The 24418-nt window shown below is 39.4% G+C and overlaps 1 protein-coding gene across 3 annotated transcripts in view; it reads left to right on the plus strand.

Annotated features, from left to right (window-relative positions):
* Positions 1–24418, plus strand: part of TPST1 (tyrosylprotein sulfotransferase 1) — a 155541-nt gene that overhangs the window by 78126 nt on the left and 52997 nt on the right. For all 3 annotated transcript variants that reach the window (XM_025378574.1, XM_025378572.1, XM_025378573.1), the window contains exon 3: positions 8350–8548. In XM_025378574.1, coding sequence (XP_025234359.1) covers positions 8350–8548 — 199 coding nt within the window. The remainder of the gene's footprint in view (positions 1–8349; positions 8549–24418) is intronic.

The raw sequence follows: 24418 nt of genomic DNA on the forward strand, positions 1-24418 counted from the left end.
CCACTAGGGGCAGTCTGACACCCCACACCTCACAGGGTGGAGTACACCCCTGAGAGGAAGCTTCCAAAGCAAGAATCAGACAGGTACACTCGCTGTTCAGCAATATTCTATCTTCTGCAGCCTCTGCTGCTGATACCCAGGCAAACAGGGTCTGGAGTGGACCTCAAGCAATCTCCAGTAGACCTACAGCTGAGGGTCCTGACTGTTAGAAGGAAAACTATCAAACAGGAAGGACACCTACACCAAAACCCCATCAGTACGTCACCATCATCAAAGACCAGAGGCAGATAAAACCACAAAGATGGGGAAAAAGCAGGGCAGAAAAGCTGGAAATTCAAAAAATAAGAGTGCATCTCCCCCGGCAAAGGAGCGCAGCTCATCGCCAGCAACGGATCAAAGCTGGACGGAGAATGACTTTGACGAGATGAGAGAAGAAGGCTTCAGTCCATCAAACTGCTTAGAGCTAAAGGAGGAATTACGTACCCAGCGCAAAGAAACTAAAAATCTTGAAAAAAAAGTGGAAGAATTGATAGCTAGAGTAATTAATGCGGAGAAGGTCATAAACGAAATGAAAGAGATGAAAACCATGACATGAGAAATATGTGACAAATGCACAAGCTTCAGTAACTGACTCGATCAACTGGAAGAAAGAGTATCAGCGATTGAGGATCAAATGAATGAAATGAAGCGAGAAGAGAAACCAAAAGAAAAAAGAAGAAAAAGAAATGAACAAAGCCTGCAAGAAGTATGGGATTACGTAAAAAGACCAAATCTACGTCTGATTGGGGTGCCTGAAAGTGAGGGGGAAAATGGAACCAAGTTGGAAAACACTCTTCAGGATATCATCCAGGAGAACTTCCCCAACCTAGTAGGGCAGGCCAACATTCAAATCCAGGAAATACAGAGAACGCCACAAAGATACTCCTCGAGAAGAGCAACTCCAAGACACATAATTGCCAGATTCACCAAAGTTGAAATGAAGGAAAAAATCTTAAGGGCAGCCAGAGAGAAAGGTCGGGTTACCCACAAAGGGAAGCCCATCAGACTAACAGCAGATCTCTCGGCAGAAACTCTACAAGCCAGAAGAGAGTGGGGGCCAATATTCAACATTCTTAAAGAAAAGAATTTTAAACCCAGAATTTCATATCCAGCCAAACTAAGTTTCATAAGTGAAGGAGAAATAAAATCCTTTACAGATAAGCAAATGCTTAGAGATTTTGTCATCACTAGGCCTGCCTTACAAGAGACCCTGAAGGAAGCACTCAACATGGAAAGGAACAACCAGTACCAGCCATTGCAAAAACATGCCAAAATGTAAAGACCATTTAGGCTAGGAAGAAACTGCATCAACTAATGAGCAAAATAACCAGTTAATATCAAAATGGCAGGATCAAGTTCACACATAACAATATTAACCTTAAATGTAAATGGACTAAATGCTCCAATTAAAAGACACAGACTGGCAAACTGGATAAAGAGTCAAGACCCATCAGTGTGCTGTATTCAGGAGACCCATCTCACATGCAGAGACATACATAGGCTCAAAATAAAGGGATGGAGGAAGATTTACCAAGCAAATAGAGAACAAAAAAAAGCAGGGGTTGCAATCCTAGTCTCTGATAAAACAGACTTTAAACCATCAAAGATCAAAAGAGACAAAGAAGGCCATTACATAATGGTAAAGGGATCAATTCAACAGGAAGAGATAACTATCCTAAATATATATGCACCCAACACAGGAGCACCCAGATTCATAAAGCAAGTCCTTAGAGACTTACAAAGAGACTTAGACTCCCATGCAATAATAATGGGAGACTTCAACACTGCACTGTCAACATTAGACAGATCAACGAGACAGAAAGTTAACAAGGATATCCAGGAATTGAACTCATCTCTGCAGCAAGCAGACCTAATAGACATCTATAGAACTCTCCACCCCAAATCAACAGAATATACATTCTTCTCAGCACCACATCGCACTTATTCCAAAATTGACCACATAATTGGAAGTAAAGCACTCCTCAGCAAATGTACAAGAACAGAAATTATAACAAACTGTCTCTCAGACCACAGTGCAATCAAACTAGAACTCAGGACTAAGAAACTCAATCAAAACCGCTCAACTACATGGAAACTGAACAACCTGCTCCTGAATGACTACTGGGTACATAACGAAATGAAGGCAGAAATAAAGATGTTCTTTGAAACCAATGGGAACAAAGATACAACATACCAGAATCTCTGGGACACATTTAAAGCAGTGTGTAGAGGGAAATTTATAGCACTAAATGCCCACAAGAGAAAGCAGGAAAGATCTAAAATTGACACTCTAACATCACAATTAAAAGAACTAGAGAAGCAAGAGCAAACACATTCAAAAGCTAGCAGAAGGCAAGAAATAACTAAGATCAGAGCAGAACTGAAGGAGATAGAGACACAAAAAACCCTCCAAAAAATCAATGAATCCAGGAGTTGGTTTTTTGAAAAGATCAACAAAATTGACAGACCGCTAACAAGACTAATAAAGAAGAAAAGAAAGAAGAATCAAATAGATGCAATAAAAAATGATAAAGGGGATATCACCACCGACCCCACAGAAATACAAACTACCATCAGAGAATACTATAAACACCTCTACGCAAATAAACTAGAAAATCTAGAAGAAATGGATAATTTCCTGGACACTTACACTCTTCCAAGACTAAACCAGGAAGAAGTTGAATCCCTGAATAGACCAATAGCAGGCTCTGAAATTGAGACAATAATTAATAGCCTACCAACCAAAAAAAGTCCAGGACCAGACGGATTCACAGCTGAATTCTACCAGAGGTACAAGGAGGAGCTGGTACCATTCCTTCTGAAACTATTCCAACCAATAGAAAAAGAGGGAATCCTCCCTAACTCATTTTATGAGGCCAACATCATCCTGATACCAAAGCCTGGCAGAGACACAACAAAAAAAGAGAATTTTAGACCAATATCCCTGATGAACATCGATGCAAAAATCCTCAATAAAATACTGGCAGACCGGATTCAGCAGCACATCAAAAAGCTTATCCACCATGATCAAGTGGGCTTCATCCCTGGGATGCAAGGCTGGTTCAACATTTGCAAATCAATAAACATAATCCAGCATATAAACAGAACCAAAGACAAGAACCACATGATTATCTCAATAGATGCAGAAAAGGCTTTTGACAAAATTCAACAGCCCTTCATGCTAAAAACGCTCAATAAATTCAGTATTGATGGAACGTACCTCAAAATAATAAGAGCTATTTATGACAAACCCACAGCCAATATCATACTGAATGGGCAAAAACTGGAAAAATTCCCTTTGAAAACTGGCACAAGACAGGGATGCCCTCTCTCACCACTCCTATTCAACATAGTGTTGGAAGTTCTGGCTAGGGCAATCAGGCAAGAGAAAGAAATCAAGGGTATTCAGTTAGGAAAAGAAGAAGTCAAATTGTCCCTGTTTGCAGATGACATGATTGTATATTTAGAAAACCCCATTGTCTCAGCCCAAAATCTCCTTAAGCTGATAAGCAACTTCAGCAAAGTCTCAGGATACAAAATTAATGTGCAAAAATCACAAGCATTCTTATACACCAGTAACAGACAAACAGAGAGCCAAATCATGAATGAACTTCCATTCACAATTGCTTCAAAGAGAATAAAATACCTAGGAATCCAACTTACAAGGGATGTAAAGGACCTCTTCAAGGAGAACTACAAACCACTGCTCAGTGAAATAAAAGAGGACACAAACAAATGGAAGAACATACCATGCTCATGGATAGGAAGAATCAATATCATGAAAATGGCCATACTGCCCAAGGTTATTTATAGATTCAATGCCATTCCCATCAAGCTACCAATGAGTTTCTTCACAGAATTGGAAAAAACTGCTTTAAAGTTCATATGGAACCAAAAAAGGGCCCGCATCTCCAAGACAATCCTAAGTCAAAAGAACAAAGCTGGAGGCATCACGCTACCTGACTTCAAACTATACTACAAGGCTACAGTAACCAAAACAGCATGGTACTGGTACCAAAACAGAGATATAGACCAATGGAACAGAACAGAGTCCTCAGAAATAATACCACACATCTACAGCCATCTGATCTTTGACAAACCTGAGAGAAACAAGAAATGGGGAAAGGATTCCCTATTTAATAAATGGTGCTGGGAAAATTGGCTAGCCATAAGTAGAAAGCTGAAACTGGATCCTTTCCTTACTCCTTATACGAAAATTAATTCAAGATGGATTAGAGACTTAAATGTTAGACCTAATACCATAAAAACCCTAGAAGAAAACCTAGGTAGTACCATTCAGGACATAGGCATGGGCAAAGACTTCATGTCTAAAACACCAAAAGTAACGGCAGCAAAAGCCAAAATTGACAAATGGGATCTCATTAAACTAAAGAGCTTCTGCACAGCAAAAGAAACTACCATCAGAGTGAACAGGCAACCTACAGAATGGGAGAAAATTTTTGCAATCTACTCATCTGACAAAGGGCTAATATCCAGAACCTATAAAGAACTCAAACAAATTTACAAGAAAAAAACAACCCCATCAAAAAGTGGGTAAAGGATATGAACAGACATTTCTCAAAAGAAGACATTCATACAGCCAACAGACACATGAAAAAATGCTCATCATCACTTGCCATCAGAGAAATGCAAATCAAAACCACAATGAGATACCATCTCACACCAGTTAGAATGGCGATCATTAAAAAGTCAGGAAACAACAGGTGCTGGAGAGGATGTGGAGAAATAGGAACACTTTTACACTGTTGGTGGGATTGTAAACTAGTTCAACCATTATGGAAAACAGTATGGCGATTCCTCAAGGATCTAGAACTAGATGTACCATATGACCCAGCCATCCCATTACTGGGGATATACCCAAAGGATTATAAATCATGCTGCTATAAAGACACATGCACACGTATGTTTATTGCGGCACTATTCACAGTAGCAAAGACTTGGAATCAACCCAAATGTCCATCAGTGACAGACTGGATTAAGAAAATGTGGCACATATACACCATGGAATACTATGCAGCCATAAAAAAGGATGAGTTTGTGTCCTTTGTAGGGACATGGATGCAGCTGGAAACCATCATTCTTAGCAAACTATCACAAGAATAGAAAACCAAACACCGCATGTTCTCACTCATAGGTGGGAACTGAACAATGAGATCACTTGGACTCGGGAAGGGGAACAGCACACACCGGGGCCTATCATGGGGAGTGGGGAGAGGGGAGGGATGGCATTGGGAGTTATACCTGATGTAAATGATGAGTTGATGGGTGCTGATGAGTTGATGGGTGCAGCACACCAACATGGCACAAGTATACATATGTAACAAACCTGCACGTTATGCACATGTACCCTAGAACTTAAAGTATAATAATAATAATAATAATTAATAAATAAATAAATAATAAAAAAGAAGTGACTGTTGAATTTGAATTTTATGCTTGATATGTATAAAATGTCATTTCTGCTGATCTTAAAGAGAAACACTTGACTGATATGCATAGGTTTCCCGTGTTCTTCCCCTTGAGAGGCCATAGTTAACTGCATTTGCTGCTAGCGGCTCTTATAAACTCAGTGGTTATATAGCAAAGCCTTTCCAAAGTCTTTTATTTTAGAGCTCTTTTTCAGACAAGAAATGATTATACTTTTTCTTCAACTCATTTATTCAATCATAATGATAAATATGGCTTTCACTGTTCTGATGAACCAGAGCAATCATCAGTGTGAAATAATAATAGACATGGTTTAGTGAGCATCTACTATATTCCAGTCGATTAGAATTTTTTCTCTAGATTTTTGGTGACCTTCTGATTACTGTTAATTTACATGTTTTTTATTTTTCTCTACATGTCAAACAAAAAGCAACAACATAAAAACCCCACATGCTTTTTCTTCATACTATCTATATTATTGAATGACAGACAAACATCTGTCCTTCAAGTCAAGTATGAATTAATCATAGACTCCTTTCTCTTCTTCTTCACCCCGCCATATCTAATTGGCCACTGTCTTTCCTTTTTTTTTTTTTTTAAGATGGAGTCTTACTCTGTTGCCCAGGCTGGAGTGCCGTGGTGTGATCTCGGTTCATTGCAAGCTCCATCTCCCAGGTTCAAGCGACTCTCCTGCCTCAGCCTCCCAAGTAGCTGGGATTACAGACATGCACCACCACACCTGGCTAATTTTTGTAATTTTAGTAGAGAGGGGATTTCGCCATGTTGGCCAGGCTGGTCTCAATCTCCTGACCTCAAATGATCCACCCACTTCGGTCTCCCAGTGTCTTCGTAGTTTTAAAAATTATCTTTGGAATTTGTCTTGTCTCTATTTCTAATTCATTTAATCTACTTGAAGCCTTAATCATTTATTTTCTTCTAATATGTTGAGCATCTATACCGATTTTCCTGACCCCACTTGCCTCATTCTCCAATTATTCTTCCCATAGTTATCAGCACTGAATGCTAATAATAGTACTTTGTTCATATTAGTTGTTATTAAAACTCTTCAGCTGGGTTCAGTGGCTCACGCCTGTAATACCAGCACTTTGGGAGGCCAAGGTAGACGGATCACGAGGTCAGGAGATCGAGACCATCCTGGCTAACACAATGAAACCCCGTCTCTACTAAAAAAAAAAAAAAACACACAAAAAACTAGCCGGGCGAGGTGGCGGGCGCCTGTAGTACCAGCTACTCAGGAGGCTGAGGCAGGAGAATGGTGTGAACCCGGGAGGCGGAGCTTGCAGTGAGCCGATACCATGCCACTGCATTCCAGCCTGGGCGACAGAGCCAAACTCTGTCTCAAAAAAACAAAACAAAACAAAAAAACCACTCTTCATTTATTCCTTATTATCCTCAAGGTAAGCCCAGCTTCCCAGTCATGACATACAGGACTGTCTGTGTGACCACAATACTTAACACAGATGTGTTTCAGATTTCAGAATTTTTTGGATTTTAGAAAAGTAATACGGTTTATGCAATACACATATGACATCCTCTGCTCATTTCTGAACACTTATGGGAGTGAATGGCAGGTGCTTTTAATAATTACGCTGGGGTAAATTATGCTAGGTGTAAACTGGACCTGTCTTGGGCAAACCAGGATGTTCTTTACACAGGTTAAGAATGTCAAGCAAAGAACATTAGGGATGAAGCAATACAAGGAGAACAGATAGAGAGAAGGGAGCAGTGGGTTAAGTGGAGTCCGGGAGAAATATTTGAAAAGGGAGAAAGGAACATGGCTCTTGAGGCAGGGGGGAAACCTGGAGCAGGTAGCCTCACGAATCCCAGGGAAGAGGAATTGTTTTTCTATTATTTTAGAAGCAGAGCCCCTTTAGGAGACTCCTCATCAGATAATGGTTATTCAGTGAGGGGTCATATTCTTAATTAAAAGGGCCTTTACCTGTTCTTAGAATACTATGTTTGAATGACTTTTTATGTATTAGGATATAAAAGTCTCTTTTAAGCATTTTTATTTTATAGTCATTGACCAAAATCTAATTCAGATCCAGCTTAAATCCAAAAGTCATTTCATGCTACGTTTTATCCTGAGGTTGCTAGTTATTTAGTCAAATACAGTGAGTATAATCACTACAGGCTTAGAGTAAATTTCCATGTCAAGAGGTAGAACACATTTATTCTGTAATATTGAATCCTGTAATATTGAAAATCAAAAACAGCCCTTTTTTTTTTCTTCTATAGAAAATAAGATTTTTAAGGAAGTCAGCAGGAAAATAGAACAAGTGAATATTTTACATTCTTAGTGGTTTATGGTTGGCCGTTTTCCCCCAACATTTTGTTATGAAAAGTTAAAATGTACAGAAGAATTGAAAGTCTTATGCCCACCAGCTAGATTCTTTCATTAACATGTTGCTGTATTTCCTTTATCACTGTCCATCTGTTTTACCATCTGTTTGTCCCTCTTTCCATCCATCCGTCTATCTTTTTTTTTGGTAAGCATTTCAAGTAAGTTGACTGGCAGTTTTTCTAAGCAGCCGTATCTTTATTTTGTTACTGTTTTTTTCCTGGATGTTGTAATTACAGTGTCAAGATATTTAATGCAGATGTTTCAGCTAACCCTTTTTCCTATTTCTAGAAATCTGAGATTGCCAATGATCCCTGACAATCTTAAATTCTTTTTTAATTCTGGTAAATAGTATCAGACCTGACTAGAGCCCTCTTTCTCAATTGTTTTGTAATCCAGACAATTAAAACCATTAGTCATTAAAACATAATTTATAGTGGTTTTAAAGCATGACTTTCTAAATTTTAAATCAACATTTATTCATATTACATTGTTTTCAGAGTGGAGAGATCTACAGACCAAGTCATCAAGCCGGTCAATGTAGCAGCTCTATCCAAATGGGTTGGGAAGATACCACCAGATGTTTTACAAGACATGGCAGTGATTGCTCCTATGCTTGCCAAACTTGGATATGACCCATATGCCAACCCACCTAACTACGGAAAACCTGATCCCAAAATTCTTGAAAACACTCGAAGGGTAAGTGAGATTTTTTAAAGCAACTGAGAAAACTAGATTTGGAATTTGGGATCCGAATACTTTTTTTCTTATTTTATTTCTTGCTATTTAATGATCAGAAAATTATTTTGAATTAGACACATTTGGGCCCAGCAGCCTGGCATGGTGGCTCACGCCTGTAATCCCAGCACTTTGGGAGGCCGAGGTGGGTGGATCACAAGGTCAGGAGATTGAGACCATCCTGGCTAACACGGTGAAACCCCGTCTCTACTAAATACACAAAAGATTAGCCAGGCATGGTGGCAGGTGCCTATAGTCCCAGCTACTCAGGAGGCTGAGGCAGGAGAATGGCGTGAACCCGGGAGGCGGAACTTGCAGTGAGCAGAGATCATGCCACTGCACCCCAGCCTGGGTGACAGAGCGAGACTCCATCTCAAAAAGAAAAAGAAAAAAAAAAGAAAAATTTGGGCCCAGAATAGGGCTGACACATGTAGTTTCAGCACTTTGGAAGGCCGAGGTGGGAGTGAGCCCAGGATTTCAAGACTATCCTGGACAACATAGTGACACCCCATCTCTACAAAAAATATAAAAATTAGCCAGGCATGGTCACGTATGATTCTAGTCCCAGCTACTTGGGAGGCTGAGGTGGGAGGATTGCTTGAGCCTGAGAGGTCAAGGCTGCAGTGAGCTGAGACTATGCCACTGCACTGTAGCGTGGGTGACAGAGCAAGACCTTGTCTCAAAAAAAAAAAAAAAAAAAAATGAAGAAAAATTCTATTTGTAGAATACTTTCTTATCAGAAGTCTTCCTCTGCATTTTAAGGATAACTGGCTAATTGGGGATACTCCTTAGGGTATTTTGCTCAGTTTCTAGGAGTAAAACTCACTGTTGGGAGATTTATTCTCAGCCAATTACTGCAGATCTGCATAAATACTATAATTATTAGTGACCTTACTTCTGATTTCTTTCTTTCTGTAAATCTAATAGCCACTTTACTTTAAACCTTTGTTTAGATGAGGCATAATTTTTGGATACCTAAAGGCTAAACATTGGTTACACTAGAAAAATTATTAAACACTAGTCTTCTGATTAAGAGAAAGTTGCTATTAAAGTGACATTACAGTTTTTATTTTAATAAGTTATGCTCACGTCTTTACAAAATATTGTTTCGGAAAGTGCTGAAAACTCAGAGCTAATTAGATTATATAGCCTACCAGTTGAGTCTATTTCAAATCAGACCTTATATATTCTTTTCTTTATTGCAGTAAGATCTGTTTAACATAAAATTTACCACTCTAACATGTTTAAAGTGCACAATTCAGTGGCATTAAATACATTCACATTGTTGTGCAACTGTCACCACCATCCATCTCCAGAACATTTTTTGTCTTCCCAAACTGAAATTCTGTACCCGTACTCTTCATTCCTTAGCCCCTGTCAACGGCAGTTTTTTTGTGTCACTTACATATATTTTTTGAAACTACATTTCAAATAAGACAACCGTGTTAGCGTAAGTTCACTGATAAGCTATTTGATTCCAAGGTGAAAATTCCTTGGCTTTGTCTGGTATTCTCTTGTTTATATCAATGTCCTTCCCTCCCTACAACCATATGCCATATCATCTCTTTATTCTGTCTTTTGATAACTTTAATTGACAAATTTATGCCACATTTATTTCATGAGATTAATTTCTATGTGAATTCCTTTCTCTTAGGTATTACTTTTATTTCCCTTTTTCAGTTCATCATTAGCAGCTATATGAGAAGAGCTGCCTTCTTATAAACCATCACATATGAGGGCAAATTAAAAAAATAATCACTATCCTCTTTATGCTTTTCATATATATATAAATATTTCCATTATAAAAATATAATCATTATATGAAACTTACAAAATTAAAAGGATAAGAGAATAAAAATCACCTGTAATGTTACCACATAGACACATACACATATTATTCTTTTTAAAATTTTCTTATTTATTTACACATATTTTCTTAATATTTTGATGTATTTTCTCTCCTCTGCATTATGTTAAACAAAGGTAAGATTACATATATCATCTTACCTTTATATACACACAGTTTTGTATCCAGCCCTTTTAATATTCATGAGCATTTTCCCATTGTGTGCATGCTTTTTAAACATAATTTTTGTAGTTTTATACCTTCATAGAAGCCACCTTAAATTCTTTCTGAAACACAATAGTAAATGAATGAATAAATCAACAAACAAAATATATTTCCCTAGTAGATGGTCTATAATTGATTTTACCATTTTGTTGTTTACAGTTTTCTCTTTGACAGATTGTGCTACAGTGAACATCTTTGCACATACTCAATTTTAGGATTTTTTTTTTAAGGTAGGACCAATAAAAGTAGAATTAAACCAGGGTAAAGTATCTGAGATTTTTAAAAGGTGTTTGATATCTATTGATATTAAAAAACAACAACAACAAAAAAAACCTTTGGGCTGGCCACAATGGCTCACGCCTGTAATCCCAGCATTTTGGGAGGCTGAGCTGGGTGGATCGCTTGAGCTCAGGAGTTCAAACCCACCTGGACAATGTGGCAAAATCCCATCTCTACAAAAAATACAAAAGTTAGCCAGGTATGGTGGCACATGCCTGTGGTTTCAGCTGCTTGGGAGGCTGAGGTGAGAGGATTGCTTGAGCCTGGGATTTTGAGTTTACAGTGAGCTGAGATTGTGCCACTGCATTCCACTCTGGGTGATGGAGTGAGACCCTGTCTCAAGAAAACAAAAACAAAAAACAAACAAAAAACCTTTGAACTACCAGCACAATTGAGGTAATTTATTTTAGATTTTTGTTGGTTTTAATAGATTTCATTGATTAATGTAATTGAACATTTTTCGGTTATTAGCTGTATGTATATATTCCTTTATGAACTATCTTTTAAGTTTTTCCTTTATTTATTTGAGACAGAATTTTGCTCTGTTGGCACAATCTTGGCTTACTGCAGCCTCTGTCTCCTGGGTTCAAGTGATGATTCTCTTGTCTCAGATGGAATTATAGGCACACGCTACCAAGCCTGGCTAATTTTTTTTTTTAGTTTTAGTAAAAATAGGGTTTAGTCGTGTTGGCCTGGCTGATCTCAAACTCTTGACCTCAAGTGATCTACCTGCCTTGGCCTCCCCAAGTGCTGGGGTTACAGGCGTGAGCCACTCTTTCTTTCTTTCTTTTTTTTTTTTTTGAGACGGGGTCTTGTTCTTTCGCCCAGGCTGGAGTGCAGTGGCGCTATCTCGGCTCACTGCAAGCTCCACCTCCCGGGTTCACGCCATTCTCCTGCGTCAGCCTTCCAAGTAGCTGGGGCTACAGGCGCCCACCACTACGCCTGGCTAATTTTTTAAGTTTTCATTAAGAGACGGGGTTTCACTGTGTTAGCCAGGATGGTCTCGATCTCCTGACCTCATGATCCACCCACCTCAGCCTCCCAAAGTGCTGGGATTACAGGCGTGAGCCACCATGCCCAGCCAGCATGAGCCACTCCTTAAAGTGTTATACGTATTAAAGTTTTGTGAGCTCTTTGTAGTTGGTAATTCATAGCTTTCTCCTTTGCACAATAGTGAAAGGCTTTTTTTTATTACCAAGATACATGTACAGTCCTATTTTGAAGGTTTTATAGCATTAAAAATAGCAAAATGAAGACATTATAGTTTTCTTACATGCAAATTGGCTTGGCTAGATTATCCTTTGCTTTCTTGAGTGATGGGTTGGGAAGAATGCTATGGTTTGAATCCATGTGACCAAAGAATCTGTGTCATACACACTCTTGGTTTTTGAAAGGATTTCAAAATAACACACTGAAATTTAAAAACACCCACCTTTTTTTTTTTTTTTTTCCTGTCTCTGCCTATCTTTAAAGTGACAGATAATTTTGAGGAAGAAAAGATGAAATGTGAACTATAATGGTGTTTTTGGGCCTTTTGTGGTAATGCATACAAACTGACATTCTTGTCTTGTGAGGGTAGATTTCATAAGACCCTTTTGCAAAGTAAATCCTGTGTATCTTCAATGCTTTTTTGCCTGTAATAAGTCAGATGCTAATGTATCCAGCACTGATGGTCATGAGGTTTTTATAAAGCAGTGCTTTGAAAAGAGATTGTTGATTGTTAGCTATGATATGAGATGGGCCCCAGAGAAGGAGGTGGCTGGGGAAGGTGTTTTTCCTTTTTTTTTTTTTTTTTTTTTGAAACAGAGTCTCGCTCTGTTGCCCAGGCTGGAGTGCAGTGATGCGATCTCGGCTCAATGCAAGCTCTGCCTCCCAGGTTCACACCATTCTCCTGCCTCAGCCTCCCGAGTAGCTGGGACTACAGGCGCCCGCCACCAAGCCCGGCTAATTTTTTGTATTTTTAGTAGAGACGGGGTTTCACTATGTTAGCCAGGATGGTCTCGATCTCCTGACCTCGTGATCCACCCGCCTCGGCCTCCAAAAGTGCTGGGATTATAGGCGTGAGCCACGGCGCCCGGCCTGGGAAGGTGTTTTTCTTAGTTATGGTGTGAGAGTGGGAGAAGAATCACATTTTAACTGAGAATTTAGAATGTGGATCTCTAGGCCTAAAAATGCTGGTTTTTTTCTTTTTTTTTGGTACAATTCTGGGTAGTCTGCAAGTAATAATGAGTCAGCACATTTTAGGGACATATTGCCCAATATTGAATAGATACTCATGCTTCATGGTTACTGTGACTCACATAGTAAATTGGTAATGAAACGTTAACATATTTTGTACCCTATTCCACCATAGTCTCTAATCCTAAAATTATAGCACATTTCAATAAATAGTGCTGTCTAGGTTACATCCTTAGCCTTCTTGCATAGATTCTTAACCTTTTTAGACTTAAGAACTTATTTGAGAATTTGATGAAACATGTGGATCCCCACCTCAGAAATACAGACATATGAATACACAGATTTTACCCACAATTTCGGTAGATACCTACATGTTACAAAAGTCCATCAGATTAAGGACTCCTATTACCCACAATTTCAGTGGATGCATAGATGTGCCAGAAGCCTGTCAGATTAAGGACTCCTATTTTATAGTCTCCTTGTTCAAGCTCATCCACTCATAGGGCTTTCATTACAACCTATTTGCTGATAATCATAAATCTGTATTTCCTAGTGGGTCTCTTTCCTGAGCCCCAGGTTCGTTATTTCCAACTGTCTTCTGTATGTGTCCACAAGGATGCTCTCAAGGACCTCAAATTCAAAGTCCAAAATTGAATTTATTGTCTAAACTTGTTCCCTGAGAGGCAGAAGCTAGGTGAAATTGTTCATTAAACTGAGCAGGAATCCACCTTGAGAGTGGGGATGATGCTGTGCTCATCTATACTTGCAGTACCTATGAGCCAGAGAGCAGATTTGAGGAACAGAGTCCTCAGGGCACATAGCTCAAGTCCCACAACAATTCAAGGACCTGGTTGCTAAACTAAGAGAGAGCTGAAAAGCAGATCCAATTTATGAATGGAATATTTAGTTGGAAACCTGAGTAGGTAGTACTGAGGAAGAGCAAGTGATCAAATGGAAAAGCATGTATCAAGGTGCAGAACCCACAGTAACAGACAAGAAGAAATGTGAAAATGAAGTCAGCTGGGACAGGGGTTAGATTAAATCCCTAAACCAAACAGCAAAAAGCTGCAGCAGTTGGAATTGATATTCTTACATTAAAGGTGAAGCCTGGAATGAATGCATAGTTGTGTTTTCTGGTTCCTATACCCAGCAAAAACTGCTTGTTCCTGTTCTTTCTGTCTCCATACTTAGCATGCTTATTCACCCAGTTACCCAAATTAGGTCTCCTTACTTAAAATTCGTGAATGACTCCACTGTTACTACAGGATAGAGTCTAGACATCTTAGAATGACATTTACTTTTCTAGTATTTGGATATTTTCTCATTATCTTTTTGTTGTTGATTTCTAATGTGACCATTATGGTCAGAGAACACTCATTATGGTTTGTTGCTCTCATTATGGTTTGTTTCAGTCCTTTGAAATATATTGAATATTGCTTTATGGCCAGTATATAGGTCTTATGTGATTACTTGAAAAAATATGTATTCTGTGATTATTGCAGAGTTCCGTAAATATCAGTGAGGTCAAGCAATTTTATAGTGTTGTTATAGTCTAAATGTTATTTGATTTTTTGGTCTGCTTTATTAATTTTGGGAAAATTATGAATTTTTCCATTTTTCCTTACATTTCTAGCAATTTTGTTTCATGTATTTAGGATCTCTATTATTGGGAACACACCCATTCAGACCTTCTTGAAGAATTAACTCTTTTGTAATTATGAAATAGTTCTCTGTATCTCTGATGTTACCATCTGAAAGTCTACTTTGTCAGATATGAATATAGCCACAACAGTGTTTTTATGTATACCATATACATGGTGTATTTTCCCCATTGTTTTACTTTTAATCTGTGTCTTTATATAGCTGGCTTTGTTTGTTAATCCAGTTTTATAGTCTCTGCCTTTTAAATGGAGAGTTAATCCACTTATATTTAATGTAATTATTCATTTGATTGGATTTAAAACTACCATCTTGATATTTGTTTTTTATTTGAATCATCTATTTTTGTTTCTTTGTTTGCCTTCTTTTGGATTAATCTTTTTTAGTATTCCATTGTTTCTATTATCTCCTCTTTTTAGCTCCACCTCTTTGTTTTTTGTTTTGTTTTGTTTTGTTTTTGCTTATAGTGGTTACTCTAAGACATGGGCTGCACATTTTTTATTTCGTAAAAATCCAGATAGTAGGCCAGGCGCAGTGGCTCACACCTGTAATCCCAGCACTTTGGGAGGCCAAGGCGGTTGGATCACAAGGTCAGGAGATCGAGACCATCCTGGCTAACATGTTGAAACCCCCATCTCTACTAAAAATACAAAAGAAATTAGACAGGCTTGGTGGTGGGCGCCTGTAGTCCCAGCTACTTGGGAGGCTGAGGCAGGAGAATGGCATGAACCCAGGAGGCAGAGCTTGCAGTGAGCCGAGATTGCACCGCTGCACTCCAGCCTGGGCGACAGAGCGAGACTCCGTCTCAAAAAAAAAAAAAAAAAAAAAATTCCAGATAGTAAATACATTATGCTTTGTGGGCCACAGATGGGCTCTTTGTTCTTTACTTTACTGAAGATCCAGATTTTCATCTGGCATCATTTCTCTTTAGCTTGATGAACTTCCTTTAGCAGTTCTTATAGTAAGGATATGTTGACTACTAATGCTCTTAGGTTTTTTTTTTTTTTTAAATGTGTTTTTTATTTTTTTAATTTGAGAATATTTTGCTGGACATAAAGTTCTAGGCTGTTGGTTGTTTTCTATTTTTTTTTTAACTCTCAACATTAAAAAGATACTATTTTATTGGCTTCCCATGTTTTTGATGAAAGTCAGCTGACATGAATGTAATTTTTTTTTCTTTGACTGTTATAAGATTTTTCCCTATTTTTGGTTTTCAGCAGTTTGATTATAATATACCAAATTCTCTGATCCGTTCTACTGCCATCTCCAGTGTGGGCCTCAGTTTTGATTAGTTTTTATTAGCCTATCTTTGAATTCACTGATCCCTTCTTTTTCTGTGTCCAGTCTGCTGGTAAGCCCATCTGGTGACTTCTTCATTTCAGATCATTTATTTTTCAGTTCTAGAATTTCCCTTTCTCTGCTGGAATTCTTTGCTCTTTACCCATTCTGTTGATCTTTTCCTTTAACATATTCCTAATAACTTTTAAAGTCTTCATCCATGGGTCCCTCCCTGTTGAACTTTTTTTCTCTTTTATGGGTTATAGGCACACCTTGGAGAGATTGTGGGTTTGGTTCCAGACCGCCAAAATAAAGTGAATATCCCAATAAAGCAGGTCACAAATATTTTGGTTTCCCAGTACATGTAAAAGTTATACACTATATTATAGTCTGTTCAGTCTGTAGTAGTATTATGTCAAAAGAAAACACAATGCATATGCCTTAATTTAAAATATTTCATTGCTGAAAACAAAATGCTAGCAATCATCCCAGACTTCAGCAAGTCATAATCATTTTGCTGGTGGAGACTCTTACCTCCATGTTGACTGCTAGACCATTCGGGGTGGTGGTTGCTAAAGATAGGGGTGACGATAGCAATTTGTTTTGTTATGTAATATTCTAAATCCTTTGCTGTCTTTTCAACAATGTTCACAGCCTTGAGTAGATTCCATCTCAAAAAACCACTTTCTCTGCTTATTCATAAGAAGCAACTCATTCATTCAAGTTCGATCATAAGATTGTAGGAATTCAACTACATCTTCAGGCTCACTTCTAGTTATAGTTCTTTTGCTATTTCTACCACATTTGCAGTTCCTTCCTCCACTGAAGTCTTGAAGCCCTCAATGTCATCCATCTGATTCTTCCAAATTCCTGTTAACGTTGAAATTTTGACCTCCTCCCATGAATTATGGATGTTCTTAATGGCATCTAAACTGGTGAATCCTTTCCAGAAGGTTTGCAGTTGACGTTGTGCAAATCCATCAGAGGAGTTAGTATCTATGGCAGCTATAGCCTTATGAGATGTATTTCTTAAATAATAATCTTGACAGGGCCAGGCGCAGTGGCTTAAACCTGTAATCCCAGCACTTTGGGAGGCTGAGGTGGGTGTGGTCACCTGACCACACCTGAGGTCAGGAGTTCAAGACCAGCCTGGCCAACATGGCGAAATCCCATCTCTATTAAAAATACAAAAATTAGCTGGGTGTGGTGGTGCATGTGTGTAATCCCAGCCACTCAAGAGGCTGAGGCAAGAGAATTGCTTGAACCGGGATGGGGAGAGGTTGCAGTGAGCTGAGATTATGCCACTGCTCTCCAGCCTGGACGACAGAGTGAGACTCCATCTCAAAAAACAAAACAAAACAAAAACAACTTGACAGTAGAAATTACTCCTTGATCCGTGGACTACAGAATGGATGCTGTGTTAACAAGCATGAAAACAACATTCATCTTGTATATTCCTATCCGAACTCATGGGTGACAAGGTATATTATCAACGAATAATAGTATTTTGTGAGAAATCTTTTTTCCTAAGCAATAGATCTCAACAGTGGGCTGAAAATTGCACTTATATGTTATAGAGGTAGCTTCTTTCCTTAAGCTTCATGAACCAACAACCTCTACTAGCCTCCAACTTTTCCTCTCTCAGCCTTTATAAAATTGAAGAAAATTAGGGCCTGGCTCTGGATTAGGTTTTGGCTTAAGGGAATGTTGTGACTGGCTTTATCTATCTATCTAAGTCCGCTAAAACTTTTGCCATGTCTGCATTAAGACTCTCACTTTCTTACCACTTGTGTGTTCGTTGGAGTAGCACTTGAATTTACTTCAAGAACTTTTCCTTTGTATTCACAACTTGACTATTTGATGCAAGAGGACTGGCTTTCAGCTTATCTCGGCTTTCAACATACCTTCCTCACTAAGCTTGATAGTTTCTAGCTTCTGACTTAAAAGTGAGAGATACGCGACTATTCCTTTCATTTGAACACTTAGAGCCCATTGTTGGATTATTAATCGGCCTTTTTTCAATATCAATGTGTCTCAGGAATAGGGAGGCCCAAGGAGGGGGGAGAGAGATGGGGGAACAAACAGCCAGTTGGTGTAGCATTCAGGACATACACATTAAGTTAACTATGTTATATGGGCTTAGGATCGTGGTACCCCAAAACAATTACATGGTAACATCAAAGATCACTGATCTCACATCACCATAACAGATATAATAATGAAGAAGTTTGAAATACTGCAAGAATTACCATAATGTCATAAAGAGACATGAGGGGAGCACATGCTGTTGGAAAAATGTCACCAATAGACTTGCTCACCGCAGGATTACCACACACCTTCAATTTGTGAAAAACACAACATCTTCTGAGCACAATGAAATGAGGTATGCCTGTACTCATTTGCTGCTTCACATGTCTTAGAAGTTTTAACTGCATACTGGACCTTTTGTATAAAAGAAGGGTGGAGAATGAACTAGGTAATACTTTTTGTTTTATTTTTGTTAAAGAGAGCAGTTCTTTCTTCCAGCAGGTAGCTAAGGTGATCATTCAAATTTCACAGTGAATCAAGCTGAGCTGGGGCTGAGCAGCAGCTTTAATTAATTTCAGTTTGCCTCTGGATTCAAATGAGATTAAGGAAATTTGACTTTTAGTCCAACCTTAGCTTTCTGTATCATTTAGATGAGGGGTTTTCTTTGATTTTAGCAAGATTTCAGCTGGGAGGCAGTTGGGTTGAAGATTAAATTAATTTACTTTACCTCTGGATTGCAACTATAGCAGGGCCCTGGAACCCAAGCACCACACAGCACTGGGAGATATCTCTCTGTCTCTCACTGTGCTCCCACCAGCACTTACTAAGATTCTCTTGTAGTGTTATATGTAATTGTCAGACCAAGAGATTTGTTTTTACACTCGGGACTCTTTCAGCTTCTAATTAATCATACCAGTCCACAGTCTCACTAAAAGTTTGGCTTGTTTCAGCAAAATCTTTCCACCTATGGGAGACCTCCTTTTCTGCCCACTTGTACCCAGACAGGCAATTGATTCGAGGTAGCTAGAAACAGGCTTTTGTTTCTCTGTGAAGAAGAACTCAGCTTTTCCCAGAAATTGGCTCTGTTAGACTTCTTGGCATTCATTTACTGCTCTTTCGTGGCTTTACAGAAAACTATGAAGTTAGTTTATCTGGTGTTTTCTTGTTTTGATGAGAGCAGTGGTCTTTGGGGATCAGCTGCATTCAAACCAGATTGGAACTCTTTAGAATGATGGCATTAAGATTCTTTGCCTTCTGCTTTCAACCTTCCTTTTCAATCTCATCTCTTTTTATTCTTTTAAACACCCCATAGTACCTCCCTTTCATATCCGTAGCACACTGTATACCTCCATACCTTTGTTCCTTCTGCCTAGATTGTCCTTCTTCTCATCTTACAATTTTGTCTTTTAAAACTCAACTCACGTGACACCTCTTCTGTGCCACAGATCCTCCTACTACACTGTACCTACCTTTACTCATGTACTTTTCACATTATATTATGATGATTTATGTTATACGCTGCTGCTTTTAAACTAAGGACTTATATACTTTGCCAGACATGCCTTCAATTGAAAATGTTAATACAGTTCAAAATGATGCTGTAGTCTTTGTTTAGTTAAGGTAACAACTTTCTGGTCTGAAAAAAAAAAAAAAGGCTATGCATCCCTTCAACAGAATAAGAGTTTTAAAAGTAATGATGTGGGAGGATCTCTAAGATATGGTCAGTGTTATGTTTTACCATTTGTATTTAGAAAAACAGCTGTGTGTGTATGTATTTATTTATTTTGAAATGGAGTCTCATTCTGTCACCCAGGCTGGAGTTCAGTGGTACGATCTCTGCTCACTGCAACCCCTGCCTCCTGGGTTCAAGCCATTCTCCTGCCTCAGCCCCTGGAGTAGCTGGGATTACAGGTGCATGCGCCACCATGCCTGGCTAATTTTTATATTTTTAGTAGAGACGGGGTTTCACCATGTTGTCCAGGCTGGTCTGAAGCTGCTGACCTCAGGTGATCCACTCACCTTGACCTCCCACAGTGCTGGGGTTACAGGCATGAGTCACTGCACCTGACTTGTATATGAAGTTTTTTAAAAAATAAATAAGTAAAGAATTTTCAAGGACAAAGATACCATTTGCATTTTGTAGCCTGAGTGCCAGACTTAATACTTGACAATTACTTGATGCTCAATAAATGATTATTATTAGCAAAATAACCTTACACATAGAAAAAGAATATGCCAAGAAAAGGGATCTTCAGATATGAGGCTCTTGGAGTTATGACTCAGCTCACAAGGATTCTGTCGTAGGTGAGAAATGCTCCATTACCCAGAGGCAAACCCCCAGAGGTTGTGGCAGCACTTTATGACTACGTATCAGTCTGGGCTCAGTCAGGGAAACATTGAGCCACTGTAAGTGTTATAGGAGTGAGGGGTTTAATGTATTAATTAAGACTTATGCAAATGTGGGAGGACTAAAGAAGTGAAGGTCTGCACGTTTTTTATTGTATACTGGACATGATGTTTAAAATAGGAGTAGGGAATGAGCTGGATACAGCCACAGTTGGAAGACTAGAGGAATAGTCACCAATGACTGAAACCTGCAGCTCTATAGTGGGCAGAGAAGTACTAGGAAACTGCCTCTTGCTGCCAAGGTAGGACTCAGTGTGGGAGCCCAAGGAAAGGTCTTTGAAGCCTGCCATGGGGATAAAGTGGAGCTTTAGGAGAGGCCAGTGGAGCGACTGCATCTGACTGCCCTGACCTCTTAAAAATAATGGCTTCTGCTTCATTTCCACCTTCTAAAACTCATAGAAGCCTCTGACTCAGAACCACACAGGGAAAGGAATTCTGGGAGACTTAATTTTCTGTCCTAGACAGCAGTGGTGGTGGTGCCAGTTGACCATCCAGCATAGGCCATTCCTTTGCCAGCCTGGCTTACATACACACCTATTTAAACCGTATTTAACTGCCAGATAAAGCTAATGCTCTGCTTAACATGATGTAACTCTCGCTTAGCAAACTGAAAGCATGCTAACCACTCCCTCAAAGAGGAGATGCTGTATTTCATATTGTGCTTTGTACATTTCTGGCTGATATGAATGTATTCCACTAGCTGAGTCACATCCCCTCTTTGATATCCTAAAAACTTAGATATACTGAGATACAGAGTTAGCCTTTTTTTTTTTTTTTTTTTTTTTTTTTTTTTTTTTTTTTGGCAAGGTCTTGTTCTATTGCCCAGGCTGCAGCGCAGTGGTGCCATCATAGTTAACTGCATCCGTGAACTCCTAAGCCCAAGCGATCCACCTGCCTTAGCTTCTCGACTATAGGTGTGCACCACCACACCTAGCTAAATTTTTTTTTATTTTTAACTTTTTGTAGAGACAAGGTGTCACTGTGTTGCCCAGGCTGCTCTTGAATTCTTGGCCTCAAGCAGTCCTGCTGCCTTAGCCTCTCAATGTGTTAGGATTATAGGCATGAACCACCGTGCCCAGCCAGAGTCAATACACCTTATATTAAAGAGTATTATTAGACAGGGAAAAGTGGAAAAAATAATTAATATATTCAGTATATATTCATATCAAAGCAAAGAAGTATATCTGCCAAACTATTGTAGTTCTCATTTTCTGTACCTTTCATGTGATCATAGCAGGTATCTGTCACTTCTTTCTTCCTCTAGCCATTCCATGTTCCTTTGGTCCTCAGTAGTCACCTCAGATGGTCTTTGTTCCTTGCCTTATGGAGTGGCCTAAACCTTCATTCTGGGGTGTATGTACCAATAAATGGCCATATCGTTTTGCTCTAATACCCCGTTAACTTTCCATAATAAACAAGTGTAATAGAAAATCCTAGGTTCCAGGCAATTTCTTTCCTTCTTCCACTGAGTGTTTTTTTCCCGTTGTGTATTTTAAACTTGGTTCTTCCTTGATAATCAGGATTAATCAGCCTAGCTATTATAGTACCTACCTTACTTGTCTTTTGTCTGAGTGGCATGAGGAGCAAGAATTACTGAGTTAACAGTCTCAGCTCTCTGTTCAGTGGAAATAATGTGTCTCCCCCAAAGAAGCACTTGTCCCTTGAGGATTAAGACCTGTAAACTGGGAGAGTCCACAGCTGCTGGGAGTTTTCTTTTGGGGAAGAATTTTGATAATATTTAGTGAATATAGGGCTATTCCGATTTTCTTCTTCTTGTGTCAATTTTGATAAATTTTGTTTTTTAAAGTAATTTGGCCATTTCACTTAAGTTGTCAAATTTGTTGGCAGGAAGCTGCAGTATTTTCTTAGAATTCTTCTGATGTCTGTCAAATTGATAGTGATAACTTCTTTTCTATTCTTCATGTGATAACCCCTTGATTCCTCCTCTGTCCACACCCGTTAGTGATTCCCTCCACCTGAATGTGGACAGGACCTGTGACTTGTTTGCAACAAATAGAATACAACAGAGGCGATGGGAGATATGTGATTGCATGATTATATTATATAAGATTACAGCACTGGACTGGCTGGAGTGTGTGCATCTCTCTCTCTCTCTATCTCTCTCTCTCTCTCTCTCTCTGGACATAATGACTGTTATCTTGTATAGACTCTGGGTTCCTTTATAATACCCTTGTGAATACATTTATTTTTGTTTTAGCAGGCAATCAACCCAGGTAGGCTGGATTATACATTGTTTTGCCTTTTGCAGGCAGTGGTTCAAATCTTAATTCAGTTATCAAAGCAAAGCCTTTGCTAAGCTGGTTTGGGTTTGTCCTGTGCATGTGTGATTCAGAGGTTAAGCTGAGACCCGTGTAGGTGCATACATAAAAGTGGAGAGCTCCTTCACCTGCTGTTTCTGCTCCAGGAGTTTTCTCTGACTCCCTGTCTTTGTTTGGCTCCTTTCCCTGCTTCCTCTGACCAGAAAGAAAACAATTCCTATCAGAGTTTTAGCCACCTATGTGTGCTGCTTAGTGACTGAAGCTGTCCCACCCTCAAGGAAAAACCTGATGAGAAAAAAATAAACAAACAGAAAACTCACCCTGTAAGGTCACTTCTCCAACTTTTTACTTCCCTCCACAATCTGCCGACTTTTATTTACTTTCCAGATCCTCATGTAGTTTTTTGTTTTGTTTTGTTTTGCTTTGTTTTGAGACAGAGTTTTGCTCTTGGTGCCCAGGCTGGAGTGCAGTGGCACAATCTCGTCTCACTGAAACCTCCCCGTCCTGGGTTGAAGCGACTCTTGCCTCAGCCTCCTGAGTAGCTAAGATTACGGGCAGCTGCCACCATGCAAGGCTAATTTTTGGTATTTTTGGTAGAGACAGAGTTTCACTGTGTTGGCCAGGCTGGTCTTCAACTCCTGACCTCAGGTGATCCACCCGCTTCAGCCTCCCCAAAGTGCTGGGATTACAGGCGTGAGCCACTGTGACCAGCCCAAGGTAGTTATTTTTTAAAAGTTTGCTCAAACTTTATACTTGTAATTAGAGGGAGAAACAACTTTATGGGATGTAGTTGGCTTAACCTCACCATAAAGGAACCAAAACTCCACTTCATTCACTTTTTTTTTTTTTTTTTTTTTGCTGACGGAGTCTCGCTCTGTCCTCTGTCACCCAGACTGGAGTGCAGTGGCATGATCTCGGCTTACTGCAAGCTCTGCCTCCCGGGTTCACGCCATTCTCCTGCCTCAGCCTCCCGAGTAGCTGAGACTACAGGCGCCCGCCACCTCGCCCAGCTATTTTTTTGTGTTTTTAGTAGAGATGGGGTTTCACTGTGTTAGCCAGGATGGTCTCAATCCCCTGACTTCATGATCCACCTGCCTTGGTCTCCCAAAGTGCTGGGATTACAGGCGTGAGCCTCCACACCAGGCCCACTTCATTCACTTTAAAAGAAGTACTTGACCAGAAGCAGTACTGTTTAGAATGCCATGGTGAATAAGATATTTTGTAAGGGAAAGGATGCTGGTTTTGACAGAAATGTGGGCAGAGAAGGAAATCTTCATTGAGTAAAAGCAGTGTCCTTTTCAGGATGGAAGCGGTCCGGTGTGATCATCCTGCTACAGATGGCTGCCCAGACCCCCTGGGAGCAGCGCTTTATCGGGGCACCATTGTTGGCCTCTCCTGTTGGCAGGTTGGACACTTAGCCGTGATTGTTGTCAGATCAGCCTTGACAGGTGGAAGCCAGTGTCACTGAGCACATGCATAACCTTCATTCCTACTGCTCTCACAGTATGATATGAACTTTGTTCATTAGCCTTCTGAGCAAGGGAAACAGTGGCTGGTAAAATAATGAGTCATTTTGTCCACTTGGTTATTGAGAGCCTCCTCTGCTGAGATTATCCATTGGTCATCATTTACATGGGACACAAATACTCTCAC

Source organism: Theropithecus gelada, chromosome 3, assembly GCF_003255815.1.
Source record: "Theropithecus gelada isolate Dixy chromosome 3, Tgel_1.0, whole genome shotgun sequence".
Taxonomy (NCBI): Eukaryota; Metazoa; Chordata; class Mammalia; order Primates; family Cercopithecidae; genus Theropithecus; species Theropithecus gelada.